The sequence below is a fragment of the Micromys minutus genome (assembly GCF_963924665.1).
Source record: "Micromys minutus genome assembly, chromosome: 9".
In the NCBI taxonomy this organism is placed as follows: domain Eukaryota; kingdom Metazoa; phylum Chordata; class Mammalia; order Rodentia; family Muridae; genus Micromys; species Micromys minutus.
The window spans coordinates 28,013,035-28,040,704 of record NC_137978.1 but is presented as its reverse complement, the minus strand read 5'-3'; the positions used below and the strand labels follow the sequence as shown (position 1 = coordinate 28,040,704).

The 27,670-nt window shown below is 45.6% G+C and overlaps 1 protein-coding gene and 1 pseudogene across 2 annotated transcripts in view; both read right to left on the bottom strand.

Moving 5' to 3' along the window:
• The window catches only part of RAB3B (RAB3B, member RAS oncogene family), a gene marked incomplete at both ends in the record, with an annotated part of 54,056 nt that extends 36,536 nt beyond the window's left edge, over positions 1 to 17,520 (bottom strand). The window contains one exon of the mRNA XM_080921007.1: positions 17,293 to 17,520. Coding sequence (XP_080777133.1) covers positions 17,293 to 17,520 — 228 coding nt within the window. The remainder of the gene's footprint in view (positions 1 to 17,292) is intronic.
• Positions 9,702 to 10,250, bottom strand: LOC308424809 (transcription initiation factor TFIID subunit 12-like; annotated as a pseudogene). The gene has a single exon. The product of its transcript is annotated as a transcription initiation factor TFIID subunit 12-like (transcript).
• Positions 17,521 to 27,670: the final 10,150 nt, after the last annotated feature.

The window sequence follows — 27,670 nt, the reverse complement described above, 5'->3', positions numbered from 1 at the left end:
CCTGAGCAACAAATCCAGACTTCATCTTAAAAATAAACAAAGCAACAGTTTCTGCAGAGGAGGCTGGAACGAAGGAGGCAGAAGGCAGATGTAGATGTTGGGTGTCCTCTTCCGGGATTCTCCGTTGAGACTGTTTCTCACTGAACTTGCTCTCCTTGTGCAAGGCTCCATGATTCGTCAAAGAAGAGTGGTACCCTGGACTCAAATCATGTGTAAAAGCAAAGAGTGTAGACTCCTGCAAAGTCCAGCATTCAAGGTCTCCCATTCTGAGATGGAGACAACCAAGTGATCTTGCAGGCCTGACTCTGGAGAGGGGTAGGTGACTTCGCCCCTCCCCATATCGTTGGCTCTATCTCTAGGGACATTCCAGAACCATTGCTGGGGAGATCTGGAAACTGTTGTTGGGGAAGTCTGGAAACTGTTGCTGGGGAAGTCTGGAAACTGTTGCTGGGGAAGTCTGGAAACTGTTGCTGGGAAGTCTGGAAACTGCTGCTGTTTCATTGCCCTTGCCTCAGGCCAGGTGGCAGGGTGGCTTCTGAGGCTTGGACTTGTCCAGTACTTGGAAACAGAGATTTTTAGGCCTAGTCTCCTGAACTGCCAATTTGAAGCCTGTCTCAATTGATTCAGCCAGACTGGCCGGCCAGCTCAGGGACTTGTCTGTGGGATTACAGGTGTACACTGTATGCTTAGATTTTTCACAGCCTATTTTATTTAGGGCTCATAAACACTTCAACTTCCCTTCTAACCCACCAACCAGAGGTAGGGAGAAAAGAAGGTTAATAGGAAAAGGGTTTTGTGGGCCTGTTTAGGAGTAGTTCCTTGGGATGATTACAATCTCCATCATCAGGATACCAACAGTCCAGTTAAATAGCAAACACCAAACATGAATCAGTCACAGCAGAAAGATCCAGCAGAAAGATCAAGGCTTCCCTGAAGTGGCCAGAATCAGCCAGAATACCATGAGAAGTTCTTTGGTACGTTTCTGTCTATGAAGTGAAGACCAACAAAGATCAGCAAAAACGTGAATGAAGCATAGTAACAAACAAGGCATCATAATACAAGAGTGTCCTCTTACTGTTTGTGGGGTTCTATTAATATTCTTTTTAGCCATCGCCCGCACTCTCAAGTGTCTGTTTTTAACAAAACGTCACAGGTCCTCTCTCAAGACGGCGTCCAGAAAAACATCATGGAAGCCAGAAATCTCCACTTCAGTATGCTGTTGTGTTTAGCTTTCCACATGCATGTAGGAATCTGAACTTAGATTGCATTGCTTGCACAGCAAGTACTTCACCTACCGAGCCATCGCCCCAGTCCCTTACTCTTGACAAGGCTGGGTACTCGGTGCCAGAGGTGCAGATGTGAGTCGGACCCACCCATCGCCATGGGGAACTTCAGTCTGGGGGAAAGACAGGTATGTTCTAAACACTTATGCAGATGTCAGGTATGGGAAGTAAAGAGGACTTTAGCCCAGGCTTGGGGACAAGACCCCCAAAGGACCCAGAAGAGACGATACTTGGATAGATAATGAGAGAAGAGGGGTGATCATGAGAGAGGAGAGAACAGCGTGGGCAGAGCATGAAGGACATTGTTACAGCCAAGACAAGCCGAAGGAGATGGAGCAATTAAATTAAATATGAGTGGAGTTCTGGAGAAGATCCTGGAGCAGAAAAAGAACACTGAGTAAAAACATTAAGGAACTTCTACAGGGTCAGTGAGGTGACTCCACCATGCAACCGTGATGACCGAGTTTGGTTCCCAGAACTCACAAGGGGGAAAAAAAACAAAACAGTGCAGAGGCTGGAGTCTGTAGCCCTGAGACTCCTGTGGTGAGAAAGGAGAGTTACACAGTAGTCAGCCCAGGGCCAGAATCAATGGCAAAGAGTCAACTGCCTCAGCACAATGGGAGAAAAGAAGTGACTACTGAAAATGGTCTCTGGTCATGCATGCATCCATCCACAGACACGAAGAGGGGAGGGGAGGAAAGGACGAGGGGGAGAGAGACAGAGGGGAAAGAAGAAAATGATACTAACTGTGAACTTAGCCAAAATGTATTGACATTCTAGCAGTGCCATGCTAATGTAAGATGGCACCCAGGAAAGTGACTGAGAGGCAGTGGGAAGTCTGCATTAGTTTTGAGATTTGTGTGTGGGGATGGGGTATGTGGGGGCCGTTTGAAACAGGGTTTCTTTGTGTAGCTCTAGCTGACCTGGAATTCCATTTGTGGACCGAACTGACCTCGAACTCAGAAATCCACCTGCCTCTGCCTCCCAAGTGCTGGGATTAAAGTCAAGCTCCACCACTGCCTGGTTTATTCTTGCAGTTTTTATGTACCCTCCAGATGGTGTTTTGATTTTGAAGACAGAGTCTCCTATAGCCTAGGGTGGCCTCTTTGTGTGACTCAGGATGATCTTGAACTCCTGATCCTTTCTCCTCCCAAGCGCTGGAATACCGGTTTTAGGACTGCCCAGTTTAAGCTTGCTTTATTTATTTATATATTTGTAAGTACCTCATGTGCTAGGACTGGTGGTGTGGCTGGTAGGCTGCCAGAAGGGTAAGTAACTAAAGATGACTGGGTCCAGTGTATTGATGAGCAACTGTGCCTTAACCCTGCCCCCACCTCCATCCCTCCACTGGCCTGATAGTGATCAGAGATCATTTGGAAAGAACAAGATTCAGAGCAAGAAGCTCCATTCAGGCTGTTGCTATAGTCCAAGGGTGAAATACTAGGAAGCCAGGAAGGAAAATGAAAGGCAGGACAGACAGACGGGCTCATAATTGTCCCTCAGAAGAGAGCTATGGATGGGGGTGGAGTAGCATACACTGGTAATTTCAAACACTTGGGGGACAGAGGCAGGAGGGTCAGAAATCAAGACCATCCTCAGTTATATGCAGAGTTCAAGGCCAGCCGGGGTGTGTGAACCTGTATGACTCTTGGCCAGGCCACCTAGGGACAAGTTGCAGTTGCCCCCCTCCCTGGGACTTTCCAAAACATCCAAGAATGTTGTGAGGCTCTTAGCCAGGTCAAGTTGCCCCCTCTCTGAGATTTTCTCAAAACACCCAGTTCTGAGAAACAAAACAAGGACAGAATTTACTGGCTGACAGCTACAAGGTTTCAGAGAAAAGCCCCAAATATGCATCATCATCAGCCTAAACCCCCTCATCCAGTGAATCCAAGGGTCACTGTAACCCACCAATGAGATGCCACCACCCCATGCTGTTGCTGAAATCTGCCCTCAGAACTGTATAAAAATTGTGTACTTTGTAATTTCGGGGTTGCCTCTGTCCCACTTGTAGAATGTAGTACACTGGACCTATAAGAATTAAACCTCTTGCTTATTGTATCGATCTCGGCCTCTCTGTGTCTCTGTGGGAGTGGATATCCCACTCGTTGGGCCACGTGGGTCCAACAAAACCCTAGCTCAAAGAGGAAAGAAAGGATTCTGGAACAAAACTGAAGAAGGATGAAGTTTGACAAAATTGACGAGAGAATGAGTAGAACTCACGCCTTATGGAAAGGAGAGGCATCCCCTGGGCCTACCCATGAGGGCCTAAGCTCAGAGCCTCTGCATCATTCACAGAGGAAGGCAAGAAGCGCAGGAGAACAGCTAACAAGTGTTTCCAGCCGTTCCCAGTGGTCACCTGGCAACCCAGATGCGGGGCAATGATGTGGGGGAAGAGGCAGCTGCAGAAGGAAGGCACTTCAACTCCTCAGCCAAACTGCCTCCAATACTCCTACCCCTTCCCTTAGCAACACATCAGGCACAATCCGGGAAAGCTTGAGAACCCCAGCCTCCCATGGCAACTGGACAGAGCACCGCTGCTGTCTCCGTTTTCCATCAGCATGGGGGGAAAGCAGTGGGAATCCTGTCTTATTTCTAACTTCTCTACTGATGACTCCACCTAGCCAAACCCAGGGCTTGAGATCCTAAAAGTGACAGTGGCCACCTAAGACCTGCCACACAATACAGCAGGATAGAGCAGTCAACCCTAATTATACTTCTTGCCTCAGTGTGTAACTTTGTGCGTGGCTACTGAGCACCTGTTACAGATGGCCTTACCCTATAGCATCTCATTTGGCCTTTACTAACGCTGAGAAGTTGTCATTAGTATCTGCCCTGCCTTCTGCTGAAGTAACTGAAATTCAGACACTGCAGGTGCCAGTTGCCCATTCTGTTTAGACAGCTCAACTAAATGAGCCCCATCGCTTGTTCATCTTATGCCAAACATTCAGCAACTCCTTCTCAACATGTGGATCGCAAACCCCTTGGGGGTCGAATAACCCTTTCACAGGCGTGTCATATCAGGTATCCTACATATCAGATGTCTACATTGCAATTCATAACAGTAGCAAAATTACAGTTATGAAGTAGCAATGAAAATAATTTTATGGTTGGGGCTCACCATAACATGAGGTATTAAAGGGTTGCAGCATTAGGAAGGTTGGGAGTCACTGTCTTAAAGGCTACTGCATCAAGTGCTAACTTGATTAATTATATACCTACAAACCAGGGTTGCTCAGCCTGTGGCACTCACTAGAATCACCCGTGAAGTTGTAGGAGCATGGGAGGCTAATAGACAGGGAGCTAAAAAGCTAACAGATGGTCAGATGGGGTGGGCAGTGTGCTTTTCCTGGGAGGACTTTCCTAGGGGTTCCATATTTTAGCCATGGGAGTGTCTCTCAGTCTCCTGTGAGGTCCCTGAGGCATCACTACACAATGAAAAGAGTTGGGTGTGACAAGAACACAGGCTTTGGCAATAGACAGTTCTAACTTTGAACCCCAGCTGGGTCATTTATTAATTTCTGTACCACCCCCTTCTCTTTATCTTTCCTGTGCATCACGCACGAGAAGATTACTCAAGGTATAAAGGCAGGAAGAGCACCACAGACAGCGGCTACTCAACAGACTGAACTCAGGTCCTCTTCGAGAACAGCCAATACTACCAGATGCTGAGCCATCTCTCCTCCCTCACTAAATGTAATTCTTAATATTTTCATCACTTATGGAGTGCTTTACTAAAGTCCTTAGCTTAAAAAGGTGTGTGTGTGTTTATGTGTGCGTGTGTGCATGTGACTGGGTACATGTGTAACATGTGCATGTGTGTGTGAATACAAGCTAATGTAACCCAGGCTTGTGTGTGGAGGTCAGAGTGATTTGAATAAGAATGGACTCTGTAGGCTCATGTGTTTGAATGTTTGGTCATCAGCTGATTAAACTGTTTGGGAATGACAAAGGTCTGCAGTCTGGTTGGAGGAGAGGTATCACTGGGAATGGGCTCTGAGGTTTCAAATGCCCAAGCCAGGCCCAGAGTTGTTTCTCTGTCTCTCTGTCTGTCTCTGTTCTCCTTGTCTCTCTGTTCCTCCCTCCCTCCCTCTTTCTCTCCCTCTCTCCCTCCCTCCCTCCCTCCCTCTCTCTCTCTCTCTCTCTCTCTCTGTGTGTGTCTTTCTCTGCCTGCAGTTTGCACTGTGGATCAGCTGTGAACTGCTCTCCTGCTTCAGTGCATGCCTGTCTGCTTCCCGCTGTGATGATAATGGCCTAACTCTAAAACTATAAGCAAGCCCCAATCAAACACTTTATTTTATAAGAGCTGCTTTGGTCATGTGGTCTCTTCACAGCAATAGAACAGGGACAAAGACAGCTTTGGTGTTGGTCTTGCTTTTTGCTTGATTTCTGCTTTGCCCTCCCAGCTAGCTGGCCATGAGCTTTTATGGGTTCTCCTGTCTCCCCGCACCCCCATCTCTCCATAGGACATACAATACTGCAGCTGGCTTTTGGGGGGTTCTCCGGATTCCATTTCAGGTCCTCATACTTGTATGGCAGGAACTTAACCACCTGAGCTGTCCCCTCAGTTCCCAAAGCCCTTCCTTAGAATACCTAAAGCCATAAAACAAGATGGAGAATTTAACATGGTGTACAATTTTGTTGTTTTTTAAGACAGGGCTTCTTTGTGTATCCCTGACTATCCTGGAGCTCACTCTGTAAACCAGGCTGGCCTTGAACTCAGAGACTTGCCTGCCCCTGCCTCCTGAGTGCTGGGATTAAAGAAGTGTGCCACCACTACCACCACTGCCCAGCTTTTGAAGTCAGACATACATTGGTTCAAATTTTGACTCTGAAACGTTATTACTTTTATGAACTCAAGTAAGCAACCCAATCCTGTAGACCCCTGTTTACCCAGGCAGTCGCAGCCTCTGGAGACTGAGGGTGAAATGAATTGCTAGAAGCCCACCAAGCACAGGGCTTGCAAATCGCCAGTAGTCAGCCCACAGTGGTCTTGTGGGAAGCTTTACTGACCCCATCTTCAGGTGAGGGTATTTTACATAAATAACATCTGCTGTGTGTGGCCACAATTATGGTCGAGTTACCTGGAAGCCTTTAGAATAAGAAGAGCACTTCTACTGTCTCCAGGCCTCTGAGAGCCCAGAGCTTGAGAGAATAAACTCTCTCAGAGTTCAAACATAACCACTGCCAGCCCTGGGGTGTCTGTCTGCATTATAATTGGCTTTGTGTAGCCTTTCATCTGTCTGTTCATGTCGGTCATGGCAAAAAGCCCAAGTGTCCCAGGCCACCCCTTGGTACTGGGCTTTTCCTACACAGCTCACACGTTCTCTTAAAATCCTCCGTTCTAGCTGTATCTCCTCCCTGTCAACAACTTCATCTAAACGTCCCCTCTCCTTGCTGCCATTGAAACCAGGCTCTAAGGACACACCTTCCCTCAAAGCTTCCATGTTGCTGATTGTTTCCTTCCTTCCGCCCCTTTTCCTGGCTAAATTGGGAGGTAGAATAGATGTTGTTTTTCTCTCCTGCTTGCAGACTGTTCTGCTTCCCCCCTTTCCGAAACAACACTCCACCAGTGCGGTGGTTTAAATGACGCTACTTGGAGGTGTGGGCTTGTTGGAGGAAATGCGTCACTGTGGGCGTGGCCCTTAAGACCCTCATTCTAGCTGCCTGGATGCAAGTGTTCTATTTGCCTTCAGAACAAGATATTGAACTCTCAGCTCCCCCTGTACCATGCATTCCTGAATGCTTCCATGTTCCCACCTTGATGTTAATGGACTGAATCTCTGAACCTGTAAGCCAGCCCCAATAAAATGTTGTCTTTATGAGAGTTGCCTTGGTCATGGTGTCTATTCCCAGCAGGAAAACTCTAACTAAGACACCACCAGCTTTTAATCTCATATGGTGCCCACAGATCCCTCTGCCAACCAACGGCTACAGGTTCACATAATTCTCAGTGGCTGGAATACACAGGGTGAGCAAGCGATTTTAGACTCTTATTCTCTAGAACCTCAGCCTGCTCTCGGCCTACCTCAACCACTCTTGGTCACGCCTGCATCTCATTATCAATAGCAGGAATTTTAAGCCTCCTATCCTAAAACCACTAAGACCTTTCCTGCCCACTCTTCAATTCCATTTCAACCATCTTTATCCCCTACCCTCTCTCTTCACTGTCTCCCACCCCTCTGTCCTTCCTCCCTCTCTGCTGGGCTTGAACCTGAGGTCAGTTTTAACAATGACTTCTCTGCTTGTATCTCTGCCCCCTGGCCCTCTGGGCCTTTTACTGGCTTGCCATACTCAATAAAACCACATTTTCCCCTCAAAACCAACTCCATGCCTATCCTGTGCCTGTATCCATGGAACAAGGACACGACTGGGGAAAAATGCAAGTGTGCTTCAGATTTGTGAATACATGAATGCCAGTGCTATCATTAATCTCAAGTGAGGCTTTAATGCCAGTGGCAATCCAATTACACGTCCCTCATCCAGGGTATCCACTCTCCCACTTCCTTAGATGGCGTCCTCTCTCTTCAAATCTCTAACCTCTCTTTCTCTCCTACCCTGACTGTCAGTTCTGATGACCTGTTTCCTCTTTAATCAAAAGAACCTTTGCGGGCCCATGTAACCCTAAACTGCACCTGTGCCCAAGCCCTCTGCTGTCCCCCTGGTTGTCATGGACACAGTGTGTACCCTAGCAAGAACACGCCCTCCACTCCTAAACCCATTCCTTCTCAGCAGCTCAAAGATACTGCTCCAGGCATTTTCTTTACATCTAGGTTTTTTGTTTCTTCTCTTTCTGCTTTTCTTCTCCCAGTCTTACCAGGTTTTCATCCCAGCTACCAAAACTGCCTGTGTGGAGGCTACCAATATCCTCCATGTTCCTAAATCCAGTCGTCTGCCCTCATATTATAACCCTTCCCCCACATTCTGCACAGTTTGTATTTCCTTCCCCTTTAAAATTATCTTTGCTTGGCTGCCAGGACACGACTTTTTTTAGAGTTCTTCATCTTCCCAGCATTATCATTATTATGGTGTGTGTGTGTGTGTGTGGAAGAGAGAGAGAGAGAGAGAGAGAGAGAGAGAGAGAGAGAGAGAGAGAGAGAGAAGATCTAATGTAACTCAGGCTGTCATAAAATATACCGTGTAGCTGAGGACAACCTTGAATTGATCTTCCTGGCTTCACCTGAGTGCTGGGATTACAGGTTCGCATCATCATGTTCAACTCCTGATCTTTCCTCTGTTGATCTTCATCAGTTTCAAAGTTTTAAACATCTATCTATCTATCTATCTATCTATCTATCTATCTACTATCTATCTACTATCTATCTATCTATCTATCTATCTACTATCTATCTACTATCTATCATCTATCTATCTATCTATCTATCTATCTATCTATCTGGTTTTTTGCCTTTCTTTCCTTCCTTTCTTCTTTCCCTTCTTCCTTCCTTCCCTCCCTCCCTCCTTCCCTCTTTCTTCTTTCTTTCTCTTTCTTTCTGGAACAGGATCTAGGGCCACTTGGGTTTCATAGTTTCAAATACTGTCTATGTGCAAACTTGTTACTTTGGATTGTAGCCAGGACCTCTGTCTTAAACTCCTGACTGATTCAGGGGCTCCTTTTGTATAGCTATTCAGTTATCAACAGCTGAACCTGATTTAATATCAATGTTCATTTCTTTGTTTTTGGGACCTGGTTTTCCTGTGTAGTCCTAGCTATCCCAGGCTGGCCTTGAAATCAGATATTCACCTGCCTCTGCCTCCTGAGCGCTGGGATTAAAGGTGTGCACTGCTACTGCCCTCCAATTTACTATAATCAGGCTACGCTCCATCTTGTCTCTCCCTGGTCTTCCGATAGCCTTCCCAGCTCAGTTAGAGGTTTCTAAGATGCCCTCGCTCAAGCCAACACTAAATTTGTTTCCATTACTGAAAATCTTATCCAGTTCTCCTTGCTTCTGTCCTCAGCTCATTCTAATTCATTCTTTTTTTTTTTCTTCAATTAATAACTCCTTTATTCTGGAAAAGCAAATCAAGTTCATATTCATATAAACACTGACATTACAAAGTACAGGAACAGGGGAAGGCGGAGACAAATCCTCTACAAACCCGCTAACACTGTCTCACCCAACACAACCAAAACGCTCTTCCTACAGCCAATCACTTATATAATAAACCACAGGCAAAATCTTCTCCGGAAGACATACTGCTTCTCTTTGAGACGGCAGGGGAAAGGGACCAGAAGGTGGGGTAGGAGGCTTTATTCTTTTGGCAGATCTTCTCAGTCATTATAGATATTGCTGCACTATTAATAAAAAATATATGCTTCACTGTAAAGCATTTAAAAAAAAAATCCAAGGATGAGATGGCTGAGGTCTCAGCTCAAGTATCTCCAAATACATGTCATCCATTCCCTGACTGTTCCCTGTGTTACTTCTTGGTTGTTTTCCATATCAATGCCCTTCTCTGCTTGTGAGATTCTGTGGTACAAGCTTTTTTGTAGGGTCAGATTTCCTCAGAGCCAAATCCTGGGATCCACATGTTCCAGTGGAGCTCTAGATGCAGCTGGACGTCTTTCACCTCCAGGGCGCTGGACTTGCGGTGCCGAGCAGGCAGCTGTCACTACACTCAATAAAATCATCAGCGATCTGTAGCAGCATCTCTTCCACATTCTCATCCAGCTGCTCATTAGGATCCACTTCCTGTCCTAGGTCTTGTAATTTCTTCTTGGTCAATACCTGGTTGTTTTCAGGGCTAAGATGGCCACCTGTCCCAGGAGTGCCTGGTATCTTTCCCACGGTGGTGTTATTGGCCATGGAGCCTTGTGGCAGGGTGCTGGCTGGCTCTGGCTTTATAGATGAGAAACTGGAGAGGTTGATTAGCATTGAGGGGCCAAACTGGTTCATAATCTGCCGAGCTTTAGACTTCAGCTCATAGAGCTTATTCAAGATTCTGCTTCTTTTTAGAGCTGTGGGGACCAAGGCCACAAAGGCAGCAGCGTCTATCTCCCCATGACATGCAGAGACTGCCCCAGTGAAGCTTTCGTCTCAGTAGCCGGTCCAACCATCCTAATTCATTCTTAAAACATACATAATACCATCTCATAGGGATCCTGAGAAATATGAAAATGTAAGCCAGTGAAGTGTGCTGGAGTTATTGATGATGATTACACAGTTTTATGACTATGTCAAAAAACACTCAGGTCCTCAAAAGCTTTTGCAGGGCTGGAGAGGTGGCTCAATGGTTAAGGATGTTTGTTGTTCTTGCAGACAGCCTGGTTTTCAGTTCTCAGCACCCACATGGTGGTTCACAACTGTCCTAATTTCAGTCCCAGAGGCTCTGGTGCCCTCTTCCGACCTCCATGGGCACCAGGCATGCATATGGCACACGTACGCTATAAAGCCAAGGCACTCGTGCACAGAACGTAAAATAAATAAATATAAAAATGAAATAAGCTTTAAAAAAAATAACAAGTCGTTGCAAATGTTCTTCTGCCTGTAAATCCCTTTTCCTGGCACAATCCTGAGATTCTTTTATTCATTTGTCTAAATGTAGTACAAATGAACCCCAACTGTGTGGCTTTCAATGACTTTCCCTGGAAGAAATAGTTCTTCCTGTGTGTGTGTGTGTGTGTGTGTGTGTGTGTGTGTGTGTGGACTTGTATGTTAAAGCCAATGTCAATGTTGTGTGACTTCCTCTGTTCCTTTTCACCTTTTTTTTTTTTAAGATCAAGTCCCCTACTGAACCCTGAGCTCATTAGTTTGGCTAGGCTAACTGGCCAGCTAGCTACAGACATCTTCATTTCTTGGGGGGACCCTGGGGAGACAGGCCCCCAAGCCCAGCTTTCACAAGGGTATATAAACTCAGGCTCTTATGCTAACACAGCGGCCACTTTACCCATGGGGCCATCTCCCTGTGCCAGCCTTCATTACTCCCTGATCTCTTTTTATGATATTATATTTATTTATATGTATATTACGTGTAGTGCTTGTTTGCCTTCTGTGGCCACGCTTAGTACATAGAGATGCATAGAACACATATTTATTAAAGTTTAGATATGTTTCCCCCACACTGGTCAGGATGGATGAAAGATGATCAAAGCTCGCCTACCCTCCAGAATCTGTCTTGGGACTAGTCAAGTGGGATTGCTGGTTAATTTGTTTACAGATTCTGGAGGTGAGCTATGCCTGCAATTCTGCCCTGACTTCCCACAGTCTTTGTTGTGCTTGCAAGATCAGATTAAACCTTCTCCACAGCAGCTGGCTTCTACAGGCTTTGGGGAGATGAAAGTGTCAGCCTGTCTCTGTAGACACACAGAGAAACTTGCTGCCTAGGAAAAAAAGATCAATTTTGATTATCACAAGAGCTGAGCATAGGAAGGTGCACTCGGCAGCTGCCTCACATTCCTAGAGCCATGGGGCTTGGGGAAGACTTTTCCTTCTGTGTGCCCACTGATTTTCCTAGAGGTCTCCAGAATAGGGTCAGAAGCCATGTGACCAGGTGTGTGTGTCTGTCTGTCTGTCTGCCTGTCTGTCACCTGTCTGCCTGACGAACAGTTTTTAGCAAGCCTGACTTCACTAATCACGTGCTTCATCTTAGTTTTTATGAATAATAAGGATTTCACATGACTCCCCATCCCTCTGACTCCTACATCTATCTCTAAATTGTTTCCAAATTTAGGTGAAGAAGAAAGGGAGGACCATTTATTGACCTCCCTTGGGCCTTAATAAGAACTACATGTTGCGTGTTTACTCAAAGTCCAGTGTTACCTCTTTTAAAACATCATCAACAGAGCAAAATAAGAGAAGTAATGGGGGGACACACACGTGCCACCATCTCTGAGCACTGAGGAATGGGCTGAAAAAAAAAAAAGACAGGAGAACAGCAGGCCTGGGAGCAGGGACAGCAAGTGTCTGTGCATCTGTGAAGCATGCTGTGAGGGTTGTGACAGGAGTAGCCCCAGGCAGATGAGACAATCCTGTTTATAAAGTCTTGACATGAAAGAGAGATTCAGTGGTGGGAACAGTGGGGGAGCCATCTCTGTCTTTCCACAGTGGAAGCTCCTATCGCCTAATGGTACAGCATGGACCAAGCCTGGGATGATAGGCCGGGTGTGAGGAAGGTCACCAGTCATGCTAGCTTTGAAAACTGTGGGTAGAGTCGAGGCCGAGTCCAATTCCAAGCCTAGGAATGAGACTTAAAGCTTTGCTTTGAAGCTCTGAGAGTCTCAGGCCTGAGGTTGAAACTGGCTTATTCAACTCTTCAGGACCTGTAGGACAAATGAAAGACCTCTTCATCCTGCACTTGCATTCTATGTCTCCCACTACTGTAAGAATTCCAGTGAGCAGGAAGGACACCTCCTCAACATAGCACAAAGTCCTGCATAGAGTCTGTTAAATGAATTAAACAAGGAAGCTTGCCACTGAATTCTACACAAGGAACCTGACATCTCTAACCTCAGCCATCAGGTTTTTTCTTTTCTTTTCTTTTTTCTTGTTTTTCTTTTTTGTTTGTTTGTTTGAGGGGTTAAAACAGGGTTTCTCAGTAGCCCTGGCTGTCCTGGAACTTGCTTTGTAGATCAGGCTGGCCTTGAACTTAGAGATCTGCCTGCCTCTGCTTCCCAGGTGCTGGGATTAAATGCATGTGTCACCACATTGAGTCCTCTTTTTTTATAAGTTATTTATTATTGCAACTTGTACCATAGAAGGGGGTGGGTTTACGTGTGCTGCTGAATGCATGTGGAAGTCAGAGGGCAATTCTGTGGAGTCCGTTCTCTCTTCCAGCCTTACATGGCTGCCAGAGATGGTACTCAAGTCATCAGAATTGATGGCAAGTACTTTACCCACTGAGTTAACTCGCCAGCTCCAACAAGCCTCCTTTTAGGAATGATTGCCTGGGTTGGACGGAAGGTGTGAGAGACACAAGGAATGCTTTAAAGCAAATATAATAAGCAGAGAGATAGCTCAGCAGATAGAGGCACTTGCCATGCAAGACTGAGACCCTGAGTCCCATCCCTGAAACCACAAAAAGGTAGAAGGAGACTCCATAAAGTTGTCCTCTGACTTTACACACACACACACACACACACACACACACTAACACAGGAGTTCACATCTGTATCATACAGACACATCCACAAATAATGGCAAATTTTAAAAACTTGAGGCACGTATGAAATGAACTTTCCTGGCTGACAATGTCCACGATTCTTCCTAAAGGATCTTTCCTTTCTTTTTCCCACTTGCTTTTCACAACAGCCCCGTAAATCGAGGATAGCAAGAATTGTTTCTCCAGAACTGGAGAACAGGAACAGGGAGGAGACAGGCCACTCACATCACACAACAAGCAAGGATGAGACGGGACTAGAACCCAGGACTCTAGTGTCCTAGATTGGTTTTGTTCTCCCAGACCTGTGGATTCTTCCTCTGACCAGCTGCAGACCAAACAAACAGACCACGCAGAGAAGTGGTGGGAGTCCTTCCTGCTCTCCTCTTCCCACAGGTCTCCTGAGGTTGCTTGGCAACCAGAACCAGCAATAAATGGGCTTTCTCCACTTGGGTCTGTTGCTCTGAAAGTACCAGTCACATTTGTGTACACTTTGCTCCCTGTTAATGAGGCTTTACCCCTAAGCATACCTCCCTGGTAAGATTTTCTTCTCTGATCTTGTTACTGGCCTCTCGGGAGACAGAGGAGAGATGCAAGGACTGATGTGACAAGAAATCCAAGAGAACAAGGCACCCATTGCCATCCTCATCCTTTATCCCCAGAGATAACAGAAACTCCAGTCGTGCGTGATCCTGCTAAGCGACACCCCTACCCTGCCCTTTCTCCTCTACGCTCTCCTTGTTCCATGAAGACCAGCTTCCTGGGATGCTATAGCCAGGAGAAACCAAATAGATATTTCATACCACACTGGTGAGTCCCTCAGTGTCACTTCAGCATTTCTGCAACAGAAAATGGAAAAACTTGCAAGGGGACCCAAGATCCCTTTTCTATATGGACCAGAAACCAGAACCTAACATCGTTTATATGTGCCAGACACGATGTTCTGCTGTTGAATTAACACACCTCAAAAAAAAAAAAAAAAAAACATGTGAAGTATTATAATAGGTATTCATAGACACAAAGTGACCTGCTGAAAGTCACTCAGCTTTTTAAAAGAAAATCACAATTTTTTTGTGTAAAAAGCATAGGCTATGTATGTGTGTTCCTCCCTCTATCTCTATAGTAAATCAACCATCAAATCTAGTAAGTTCCTAAGTCTGTCTCATTTCCAGTTTCCATGTCACTTTGTCAGGAACACAGTGCTATAGACTGAATGTAGGTGTCCTCCTGAAATTCATATGTTGAAATATTAACTTGACCTGTGGCTATATTTGGAAATGGGACTTGTAAGAATCAGTGTCCTGAGAGATATCAAGAGCCTTTGATGCTGTTTCTCCTGCACAGGCATGCAGACGGAAGGGCTTATGGGTATGTGGGGAAAGGTTTCGTCTGCAACCCTGCCTGTACCCTGATCTTGGACTTCCTGTAGAACTGTGAGAAAACCATTTCTGCTGCTAAAGCCACCTAGTCTATGGTACTTGTTACAGCTGCCCAAACAGACTACAGCACTTGCTGGCCTAGTGACTTTTTAATTGCTGAGACTAAACATGATGACTGCTGCAATTTATTTAAAAAAAAAAAAAAGTTCAACTTGGTTACAGTTCCAGAGAGGTAGAATCCATTGCCATCATAGTGGGGGACATGGCAACAGGCGGGCAGACATGGTGTGGAACAGTAGCTGAGGGCTTGCATCTTCATCCACAAGCACAAGGTGGAGAAAGATAACTGGGAATGTGATGGGTTTCTGAACCCTCAAAACCCACCCTCCTTGACACAGCTTCTCCAACAAGGCCACACCTCCTAATCCTTCACAATCAGTTCCACCAAGAAGTCATCATACATGTGCCGCGTGGCCAATGGCAAGAGCTGTCCGGTCTCTCTCACAGTCTAGATCCAGTTTCAAAGTGTTGATCACCACACAATACAAACATGTGTTCTCATGCACTCCTGGGATGAGTTTGATACCAGATAACACAAGTGAAAGCACCTGGCACACAGTAGATGCTCTCATATATCCCAACTCTCACCACAAGGTAGTTAGACTACATCAGCAGTACCACCTGCTAGCTCAGACTTTCTGGTCCTGCCTCCAGCACTCTGGATTCCTTATGCTTGTGGTGAGGCCAAAGAGTGAAAGTCTAACAAATCACCAGGTGTTGCTGGTGTGGCTGCACTCCAAGTGGAGAACCAATACATTAGAGAACCTTGATAGCTTCTTCTATTTCTAATCATTTATGATGTTTCAGTGTCTTTAGTGGAGAGTCAATGGACACTCATCTCTCTAGGAATTAATATTTAACACTGTAAACTGAAGCGTCTAAGATTTCAGGTACACAATGTAGAAAGAACAGTGCATAATTCAGAATTTGAAGATCTGAGTTCAAATGTCACTTTGTAGCTATATGGTTGACCTAAGACAAATTAATTTCTGAGTGTTTTATTTTTTTTAAAGTATATATATATATATATATATATATATATATATATATATATATATATATATATATATATATATAGTGAGCCACCATGTGGTTGCTGGGAATCGAACTCAGAACCTCTGGAAGAGAGGAGTCAGTGCTCTTAACCACTGAGCCACCTCTCCAGCTCTGAGTGTTTTATTTCTTTGTAAAGCAGGGCTCCTATGTTAAAATACTATGTGCCTATAGGTGGCATAACCCATTAATCCCAACAATCAAGAGACAGAAAGAGTTGGATCTCCACAGTGAGTTCAAGGCCAGCCAAGGCTACAAACTGAGACCCTGTCTCAAAAAATGCTATGTTCCTCATAACACTTATGTATATTAATATGAGAAATAGTTTTTAAAAATAGATGTAGATTCTTCCAATAAAATATGTGTCCAAAATATTATTACACATTTAATAGGCATAACAGACAATAACACATTTTATGTTTTGAATACTTTCACAAATTTTCAAGATTTCTAAGTGAAGCGCTAAATTACTGCTAAGTACTCTGACAAGCTTCTGAAATAAGTATTATTTTCTTAGTACCATTAATAGATAGCAATAATAGAGTCTCCAACTTCCAAGACTGCCAGTCCTCCAGGTTTCTTTCCTCCCAGGATTTGGACCTCTGTGTGATTTCTTCCCACACTCTATTGGTGACCAAGAAAATACTCTAAGGCTATAGAATAGGCATTGCCCTTTCTTCTTTGGTGTCTTAGATCGCACACTGGGGAGAAACAGCTGCCATACAATGAAGACACTGCAGCAGCTCTGTAAAGATGCTAAGAGAGCCAGATGGAAAGAAGGGAAGGCCTCTTGCCAACAGCCAGCACCAGACATGTGAGTAAGCCACCTCAGAAGTGATCCTCTAGCACCGGTCCACCCTCAGCTGCCCCACAATTCAAGCCAATATTTGGCTACACTTCTTGAAAAGCCCCCAAGTAACCCCTACCGTTAGACCCACTGGAACTGTGAGCTGATCAATTATTGCTCTGCTCTTGGTTTACACCATGGAGTGATTTGTTACGCAACAATAGATAATTAATCCATAAGTAATATCTATGGCACGTGTACTGTGTCTCAGAAAGGATACTATGTAATTCGATGAGATCACAATCCCCTCTGAAGCATGTTTTCATGGCTTATAAGTGAGAAGAGTAAAATTAGGCTCTGTAAACCTCATGTCTGGTTTCTTGGTCAGAAAAAAAATGCCTTTTTAAAAAAGACTATTTTTTAAAAGCCAGAATAAAGTCTTTTGGACAGTTAAGCAGTAGCAGGTGAAACCCCAGCCCCTGAGGAAAATAAACATGTAAAATAAATGTAGGGTAGTGGAGGCCCAGACCTGAAATGGTACTGATGCTGTAAGACCCAGAGCTCACAAACCAGCCCTCCTCCTAGACCTATTGATTGCTAGTTCTATCTCGTTCTGCCCACGGCCCCCATCACTCACCCATATCTGCAGCTTCACGCGCTTCTCATGACGGTAAACTGTCTTCACTTTGAAGTCGATGCCCACGGTGCTGACAAAGGCAGGGGTGAAGGTGTCATCAGCGTAGCGGAAAAGGAAGGAGGTCTTCCCGACGCTGCTGTTACCGATGATGAGCAGTTTGAACATGTAGTCGAAGTTCTGGTCGGAGGCATCCTTGATTCCAGTCTTACCATCAGTTACTGAAGCCATCTGTAAGACAGACAGGCCTGTGGTCACTCTGCTGTGAGTTAGTGACCTTCTAATGATCACTTGCCATTGCAGAAGAAACACTACACAGAGCTTCCCCACCACTGTTCCTGCCCCAAATGTTGTCTCAGGACTGGGGTGGAAACCAGCTCCTCCCATTCCTTCTTTCAATATTTACTGAGCACTTTGCTCGGGAGGGGGGGTGAGCCCTGTGCTAAGCACCGGGGTGAGGGTGTTCAAATATGAATCAGACTTGGTTACTGATCTCAAGGTTGCCACAGAAATCAATACAACAATGGAAGACGTGATGAACAGAGCAGCAAATAAAGGACAAGCCGGGTGAGCCCTAGTACCCTGGTGATCACAGGGAGTCTTCTATTGGAGGTCAGGCTCTGTACTGAAGGCTCTGTCATTCTCTGTTTGTAAAACACTTTTGGTGTCTCATAGCTGTACCGTTAAAACTGGAACAGTTTATAACAGTCCCATCTTCGGGAAGAACCAACTGACTAAACATACAACTCTTAGAAAACTGTTTTATTAATTTACATTACAAATATTGTCTCCCTTCACAGTCCCCCCTCCAAGACTTCTTCACCCCATACCCTCTCCCCTTTGTCCTGAGAGGGTGCTCCCCACCCCATTCCCCATCCACCCTCATCTCACTGTGCTTCATGAAACTGAAAAGCTTCTGTAAGGCAAAGGACATTGTCAATAAGACCAAACAGCAACCTACAGACTGGGAAAAGATCTTAACTAACCCTATATCCAATAGAGGGCTAATATCCAAAATATGTAAAGAACTGAAGACGTTAACCTCCAACCAAAAAAAAAAAAAAAAAAAAAAAAAAAAAAACAAATAACTCAGTTAAAAATGGGGTACAAAGCTAAACAAAGAATTCTCAACAGAGGAGACTTGAATGGCCATAAGGCATTTAAAGAAATGTTCAACAGAAATACAAGCCAAAATGACCCTGAGATTTCACCTCACACCAATCAGAATGGCTAAAACCTCAAGTGACAGCACATGCTGGCGAGGATGTGGAGAAAGAGGAACACTCCTCCATTGTTGGTGAGATCGCAAGATGGCACAACCGCTCTGGAAATCAGTCTGGCAGTTCCTCAGAAACTTGGAAATAGTTCTACCCGAAGACCCAACGATACTGCTCCTGGGCTCTAACATATAACAAGGACACATGCTCCACTCTGTTCATAGCAGCCTTATTTATAATAGCCAAAAGCTGATGTCCCTCAACTGAAGAATAAATATAGAAAATGTGATTCATTTACACAATGGAATACTATTCAGCTCTTAAAAAACAAAGGCATTATAAATTTTGCAGGCAAATGGATGGAACTAAAAAATATCCTGAGTGAGGTAATCCCAAACCAAAAAGACATGCATGGTATGTACTCACTAATAGTGGGTATTGGCCCAAAAGTACAGAATATCCGTGATACAACTCATAGACTGCATGAAGTTTAACAAGTAGGAAGGCCCAAGTAAGGAGGCCCTCTTAGAAAGGGGAACAAAATAATCTTGGGAGGCAGAGGGAGAGAAGGACCGAGGTAGGAAAGGGGGAACAGGATCAGGTATGGGGGAGGGAGACAGAAGAGAAGCCCAAGAGGGTCAGAAGAATGAGTGGAAATATGCAGTTGAGGGAGGTGAGGACCCTTGTTTAGGGATTTGGGGGACCTCTTGAAAGTCCCAGAGACCTAGGATGTGAGAGGCTCCCAGGTTTCAATGGGGATGACCTTAGCCAAAGTACCCAATGGCGGGGATATGGAACCTGATGTTCAGTAGATAGACATGGCCTCCAGTGAAGGGGACACCAACACTCAACTCTCCAAGCCTTCCCCTCAGTCATTTGCCCATCTACCTGTGCTATCTTTATATCAAAATATGCCGGTGATTTTACTGCACTCCAAAGACGTCTGTCACAGGATGTTTTCCTTTGGTTCCTTCTGCCTGAAGCCCTCTTTTCTCTGATTACCCTCCCACTCTCATGGTGTCACTGCCCCTGGAAATAGAAGGTTGGGTGGCTCTGTGGTAAACAGCGTTGAATGACACCCAGTGACATGGGTTTCATCCCTGGAAACCCAGGTGATGAAGGAAAAGAACTGACTCTCCTGAAAGTTGACCTCTGACCTCCACACAGCTAGGAACACAGTCACATACACACATTTTTAAATAAATGAATGTGAAAGGAAGGAGTGAGCCTAGTAGGACAAGAAGCCAGTGAATGTGAAAAGATAAAGCTGTCTTAAAGATCAGATAAATATGTAAGGCTGAACAGCCCTTTAATAAATCTTCTTCCATAATATCACCGCTGGCCCCCTGTGCTCTGAGCTCCTAGCTTTCAAGTCTTTATCCAAGATTCATCTTTGAATCAACCTGCCCTCAGGAAATGGCTCCCTGGGTGAGTACGGAACATGCCCTGGATAGCATTTACCTGGAAGAAGACAGCGAGGCTGGAAGAGACAGATGGGCACCACTGGATGCTTACACTGTCTCATAAACCTTCACCCTTAGTTTACACACCCTACTCCAAGAACTGGTGGTTGAAACCGGAGAAATGACTCAAGGGTTAAGAGTGCTTGTGTAAATATGAGGACGAGTTTGGATCCCAGCACCCACATAACAAGCTAGGCATGGTCTCGAGCACACCTATAACCCTGACACTACAGTAGTGGAGGCAGGAGGATCACTAGGCCTCGCTGCTCACCAGTCTAGACAAAAGAAAGAAAAATAAAAGCAAACAAGCTCCAGGCTCAGTGGATAAGGTGTGGAGAGATAGAAAGGATGTCTGACGCTCTTCTCTGGCCTTTGTGCACACTTACCTGTGCTCATCTCTCTCTCTCTCTCTCTCTCTCTCTCTCTCTCTCTCTCTCTCTCTCACACACACACACACACACACACACTATACCTTATACTCATGCACACATATACACATAAATAAAAATGAAGCTGTTTCTAAAGTACTCCACTTCTAAAGTACATTCAAAAAGTACTGATACTTTATAATTCTTCATAAACATTATTTTAATATGTATAGCTATATCCTAACCTGTGCTATCTGACCAATCCTTTAATGTTAGCTTCCTGCTAGGAAGAGGGGTGTTTTGAATTTTAAGTGTTTTTGGTTTGTTCTTTTGTTTGGCTTTTGTTGTTGTTACTGCTGCTGCTGTTATAGTTTCTGTGTTTTTTTGTTTTGTTTGAGACAGGCTCCCAGTCCTTGTTTTATAAGACAGTCAGCTCTGCCTGGCCTGGCACTCACAGAGATCCACAGCCTCCACTTCCCATGTGCAGGGATGACAGACGTAGTCTTTTAATAACTAAGATACATTTACTTACTGTGTGTGCTTCGGTGTACATAGACCAAGGCACGCATGGAGGTCTGAGTGAGTTCTCTCTGCTCTGTGGACTCCAGATCAGAAGGCTTCACCTCGTAAGTTATCTCTCTTGCCTATCACACAACAGTTCAGAGGACATTTTCCACATAAACCTTCTCTCGTTTTACTCACTTTCCTAATTAGTTCCTGGCAATGGAGTCTGAGAAATAAAATTTCTGATCAGAGAGCAACTTTACCAAAGCATAGATTTGATTCGTAACTCAATTTCAAGCCCTTTATCATATTGTATCCTTTAGGAAAATCTGAAAGGGAAGTTAGGTAGATGGGAATCATTATCCCGTCTGAATGAAGGGATTTGGAAAGCCTCAATGTTAACAGCAAAGGCAGGATGTGGTACCCTACAGTGTTAGGGGAGGTATAAACCTGCTGCTCTAGCTATCGACTGAATTCATGACCAAGTCATATTCTATAAGTCAGAGTATTTGCCCTAAAATAGGGAAATATCACCTACTTCATAGAGCCATGGCATAAATTATAGAATCACCAGACTATATACAAACAATCTGACTTTTGGTTTGTGGAAGCTATGCTGTATTTATTATTTTATTGATCCCTTTAATTCACCTCTTTCCCTCTCTCTTTCTTGGTTTTTCAAGACAGCATTTCTCTGTGTAGCCCTGTCCTGGAACTCACTATGTAGAATAGGTTGACCTCAAACTCACAGAGATCTGCCTGCCTCTGCCTCCCAAGTGCTGAGATTAAAGGCATGCACCATCACGCCTGGCTTTTAATTCACTTCTGCAGCCAACTTTTTGTGCTATCTTCCTGGTCACTTGGGCTCTAGTATTTGGCCTGTTCCTCTCTGAATTCAGGGCAGCTCTGGCCACCTCTCACCTGCCAACTTTTATATCAAGTCCTTAGGGAATGTTACTTCTTTCAATAAGCATTTATCAGACTACCAATGTGAATTTCTATTACTTCCCTCCCTCCCCCCGATATATAGCCAGTTTAACACTTTTGAAATGTTTTTAAACTAAAACAGTAACAAGTTTCAGGTAGGCCAGACAGTGTTCCCAGGATGGAGTGCCAGGTGGCCCGCCACACAGTGTTTGCCACACTGTACTGTCAGGTCTGCTTATCTGGACATAGTACAGCTATCTCAGAGGGTTGTATGAGAACAGAGAGAGACAGAGAGCTGAGTGGAAATGTTCAGATGGAAGCCCCCGAGGGCATCTTCTCAGGTGGGGGGCAGGAGTGACACAGACATCTGGCGGAGAAGCAGAAAGTGTGTCAGCAAGGCAGCCGCCTGAGGCAGATCTGAGCAGACAGTTCACTGCAGAGTGGAACGCACAGGACTGCATTTGTGTGATAAGCATCCATCAAACCATCCCTCTCTTTTGGGACCGTCACATAAAATGACAACGCTGGGTAGCTCGCTGTCTCCGTGACAAGCAATACAGATGAAGGCCCAGGAATCATCTGGGAAGCCATTCTTGGTCCCAGACTTGGGGCAAGGGGGAGGGGGCTGGAAGGGTCTCCTCAAAGAGCTGTTGTGAAAAAGGAATAACCCTTTCAGTCCCATGAGCAGCAAGGAATTCGCACTTCAGGAAGAAGCTGCTGTGGGTTAAAGGGGTGGGTGTGGAAAGAGCCCTGAAGTTCAGCAGGAAGAAATCAACTCAGTGAATGTAGTGGAGAGGGAATGGATGTGCTTTTTTGGTAGTCAGACGACTGACCATGGCTTTAAGTCTGAGAGGCTTGGGTTGAGCCCAGCTTTCCCAATAATTAATTATGCAACTATAGGAGAATCATACCCTTAGCCTCAGTTTCCTCTCTATAAAAGATTGAATTGAATGGGTGTAAGTGCACATGTGTTAATGTGCTCATGAGGAAGAGGTCAGAAGACAGTTCAATGGAGTTGGTTCTCTCCTTCTACCATGTAGGTCCCAGGGATTGAACTCAGGTCATCGGGCTTAGCAGCAGTCACCTTTTACCCTTTGAGTTATCTTGTTAGACACACACACACACACACACACACACACACACACATATATATATATACACACATACACACATATATACACACACATACACACATATATATACATATACATACACATATATACACATACACATATATATACATACACGCACATATATACACATACAAACATACATATATATACACACACACATATATATATAACACATACACACACATATATGTATACACACATACACACACACATATATACACACACATACACAATATGCATATTTTTTCCAAGCTTCATTGTTTTCTATCAAGTCATCTTAAGTGATGGAAGTAGTTTAGGCTTCAAAAAAAATCAAACAAATTAGATTCAGTTTTCTGTTCTAGCACATATTTATTACATAGATAAGGAAACTTACATGGCTAACACAGTTTTCCTCCTTTATAAAATAAAGCTTATTGGGAAGATTGTAGATAATGTGGACAACGTACCTAACATAGCACATGGAACTTCGAAGACATTCAATGACTGTAACTCTCTGTCCTTGGGGAAACATTCATGAGGAGAATAAGAAGGGAGGCAGAGGCCATGAAGGCAGCTCAGAGAGGAATGTGTGGAAGGAGGAGACTGACTCCTCCAACTTGTCTTCTGGGCTCCATGCCTGCACTGTGGCACACTCACAGCCCACTACACATTGTATGTACACACACACACAAACACACGAACACACACAGGCACAATTTTACAGTTTAAAACACTTTAAAAGGAAGTTGGATATAGTGTGGATCTTGTTCAATTGTATGCATTCTTCCCCCAAATCACTCCTTTAGACCATTCCTGGTTGCCAACCTAACATCACCAACCCAGCACAGCCTCCCTGCCTTCCCAGGACTCTTATAGTCACAAACAGCTACCGTTTATTGAGCACTTGCTAAATGTCAAGCATTCGGTTAGTTGCTTCGGAGACATTCTACCTCCCGCACAATCAAGACTCGATACACGTTGGTTTTCCTCCTTCTGGTTGGAAGCAGGTAGTCAAGGGTGCCATGACACAGGCACACACAGCTACAGTAGCTTTTCTGGAACCAGTTTACAAAACTCTTGCCAACCCACATCATTCTCCTTAATTCTTACAACCACGATGCGATGTCCCGTTCAATCCACAGTCACTGTGCACCCACAGTTCACTCTGTGAACTCCGCGGAGATGGAGCAGGGGCCCCGGGCACCCACAGTTCACTCTGTGAACTCCGCGGAGATGGAGCAGGGGCCCCGGGAGCTAGTTCTCAGTCACTGATGCTTCCTTTCGTACCCAAATCCTCCTCCTTTCTCCATGCTATGTCTTCTGACAGGAGCATGATTTACCCCACTGCCAGCTAAATCTTCCATGTCCAAGAGACTTCGATGACCTTCCTCAAACCCCTCTGCTCTCAGCACACTATAGCACACTAGTAGCCTTTACTGTCTCCCATGGTCTTCCTCTGTTCTTTTGTTTTTAATTTATTTCTATTTTGTGGTATGTGTGTTTGGTGAGTGTGTATGTGTGTGTATGCATGTGTGTGTGGTGTGTGGTGTGTAAGCATGTGGGTGTGTATAGTGTGGTATGTGGTGTGTATGCATGTGTGTGTATGTGTGTGTGTGTGGTGTGGTGTGTATGCATGTGGGTGTGTATAGTGTGGTATGTGGTGTGTATGCATGTGTGTGTAGTGTAAGCATGTGGGTGTGTATAGTGTGGTATGTGGTGTGTATGCATGTGTGTGTGTGTGTGTGTGTGTGGTGTGTGGTGTGTATGCATGTGGGTGTGTATAGTGTGGTATGTGGTGTGTATGCATGTGTGTGTAGTGTAAGCATGTGGGTGTGTATAGTGTGGTATGTGGTGTGTATGCATGTGTGTGTGTGTGTGGTGTGTGGTGTGTATGCATGTGGGTGTGTATAGTGTGGTATGTGGTGTGTATGCGTGTGTGTGTGTAGTGTATGCATGTGGGTGTGTATAGTGTGGTATGTGGTGTGTATGCATGTGTGTGTAGTGTATGCATGTGGGTGTGTATAGTGTGGTATGTGGTGTGTATGCATGTGTGTGTGGTGTATGCAGAGGCCCTTTTACCCATGTGCATGTGTGTCATTGCACATGCAGAGATTAAGGAGGGCACTGTGTATCTTCCTCTTCTGTTCTCCATCTTATTTTTTTATTCTTAGATTTAGTTAATTTCTAATATGTATGAATGTCTTGCCTACATTTCTGTATGTGCACCCCACTAGTGCCTGGTGCCTGTAAAGGTCAGAAGTGGGTGTCAGATTAGGTTGATTGGGTTGGTTGCAAGCCACGTGCTGTTCCGGAGAACTGAACCCTTGTCTTCTACAAGAGCAACAAGTGATCCTGACTGATGAGCCATCTCTCCAGCCTGCCTCTTTATTTTTTCAGACTGTCACATTTCAAGCTCCAGGGCTTCACCCTGTCTCTGTCCTCAACCTTCAAAGCAAGTGCAGTCCTCTTCCTCTGTTTTGGGATGCAGAAGGGTGTGCTTTATCTGCTTGCACGAGGGCACACACACACACACACACACACACATACACACACACACTCATTTCCTTCAAAGCAAGTGCAGTCCTCTTCCTCTGTTTTGGGATGCAGAAGGGTGTGCTTTATCTGCTTGCAAGAGGGCACGCACACACACACACACACACACACACACACACACACACACACACTCATTTCCTTTACAGTCTAGAGCTTATCATGTGGTTCTGGGAAGGTGGAAAGGAGAACCCCACTTTCACTCCACACCTCTTTTGGCTTCTAGAGGCTGTCATCCTGCCCTCTCAAAGTCTCTTCCACACTTGACGCCAAGATAGAATTGCATGTGGATGAATTTTTCTCTTTTGCCCATGACTCCAGTTGGCATTGTAGTCTGGTCCAGTGTCTGCTGTCCTCATGCTGTGAGGAGCCAAGCCGCGGCTAGTGCCAAGGTTGTACTCATCCCTTATACCATTTCTCACCTCATACCCCTCCCTCATCCCTGCAATCTCACTCTCCAAGTTCCCTCAAGGTTCTGCTTCCAGCTGCAAGGACCCTGATCCATTCCAGCGCCCATCTCCTCCATCCTGACCAGAACTTAGGTGTCCCTCGCCCACCCATAAGCGGGGTCAAGACCCTCTCCCCTACCTAGTTCCCGCCCCTCCCTCTGCGGGCGGAGTAGATCCAGCTGGCTCCCCACATTTCCCTTCTTCTAAGCTCTTCCCCTCCAAGCCCCACCCCTATGTCTCCATCCATCAAGACCCCCTCACGGGTACCAGCGGGGCTCGGTTCTGCACCCTTTCACTCCCAGCTAACTACACTCTCGTCCCGGAAGTCCTGATCCTCAACCCCACCAGACACCCGTTCCTGCCCTGCGCCCCTTCCTTTCAACCCTTGCTCTTCTGCTCATCTCAAAGCCCCTCGAGCCCACTCCAGCTCTCCGCCTTCACGCCCCCCTTTTGCCTGACTCCCATCCTTTCAGCATCCCTCCGCTGCCCTAAGATGTACCCAGTCACCCCTCACTGCCTGCAGTATCTGCTCATCTGCCCCCAGCCCCAATGGTCCCTGCTTCCCGGTGGACCTGGGAATCCCAGGGTGCGGAGTGCGAGCCAGCACTCCTGCTCTGCTGCGACGCGGGTCCCTTGGCGGCCTCCTGCAGCCCCCCTCTGAGTCCCCTAGGCTGCCTAGCACTCGGTCCCCTGCTCCCGGGCAGTGTGGAGCCCTGTCGGGGCCGCGCCCCTTACCTCGGATAAGAGCTGGCTCGCAGACAGTGCAGCCGGACGGTCGTACCTGGCGGTAGTGGGCGAGAGGCAGGCGGGGCGGGTCTGGTTCCCACCTCGGCAACGGAGGGCTGAGGCTCTGGCTGAAGATGGGTTGGGTTCCCGCTGGGTTCAGGCCCCGCCCCTGGGCGGAACCCATGTAAGATCCGCCCCGTCCCTCCGTTTCTGGCAGGTTTCTCCATTTCTGGCAGAAATCCATGATTTCTTGGGAGCCCCAGACCCTATATATTTGGGTGACTATTATAATCTGCCCACATTCTATAGTCTGCGCCTACAGGGTGCTCAGAGGACTTTGGTGGTAATATAGATGATGATAGTGTCCAGTTTTGCTATTCCCAAATGCTTTACTCCTTTCTCAAAAACTCTCAAAGAGGGAGCACAACCTGTCTACAAGTGAAAACTGAGCTAGGAAGCTGGGTATCATCCTCTGCCCAGCCCAGCACCCCTTCATGGTCCATGGCCTTTGAGACTGGTAATCCCATCTGATCAAATCCAATCCTTCCTCTTTCCTTTTCTCTGCATAAAGTATCCTGGTTCAGGACTCATGGTTCTGGCCTGGACTAAAACAAAAATTCTAATTCCTGCCTCTCTTTCCAGCCTCTATACCAGTGGCCTGAGTAACCCTTTGAAATACTATCGACCTCACTGCTTCCCCATTACCAACAGTAGCTTGGGGGTTGCCAACTGGGGTGGTAAATGTTCTTGTCTGAGCCTTAGCAGGTCCCAGATCTTCCGGGAGTGGTAGGTTTAGGAGGTAAAGCACCCTTGCCTTTGAATCCTTATATGGATTTCACTTTCCATTGTCCTTTTTCTTTCAATGATTTATTTTTATTTCGTGTGCATTGGTATTTTGCCTGCATATATGTCTGAGTGAGGGTGTAGGATCCCTGGAACTAGAGTTTCAGACAATTGTGAGCTGCCATGTGGGTGCTGGGAATTGAACCCAGTTCCTCTGGAAGAACAGCCAGTGCTCTTATCCACTGAGCCATCTCTCCAGCTCCCCTTTGTTCTTTTCTA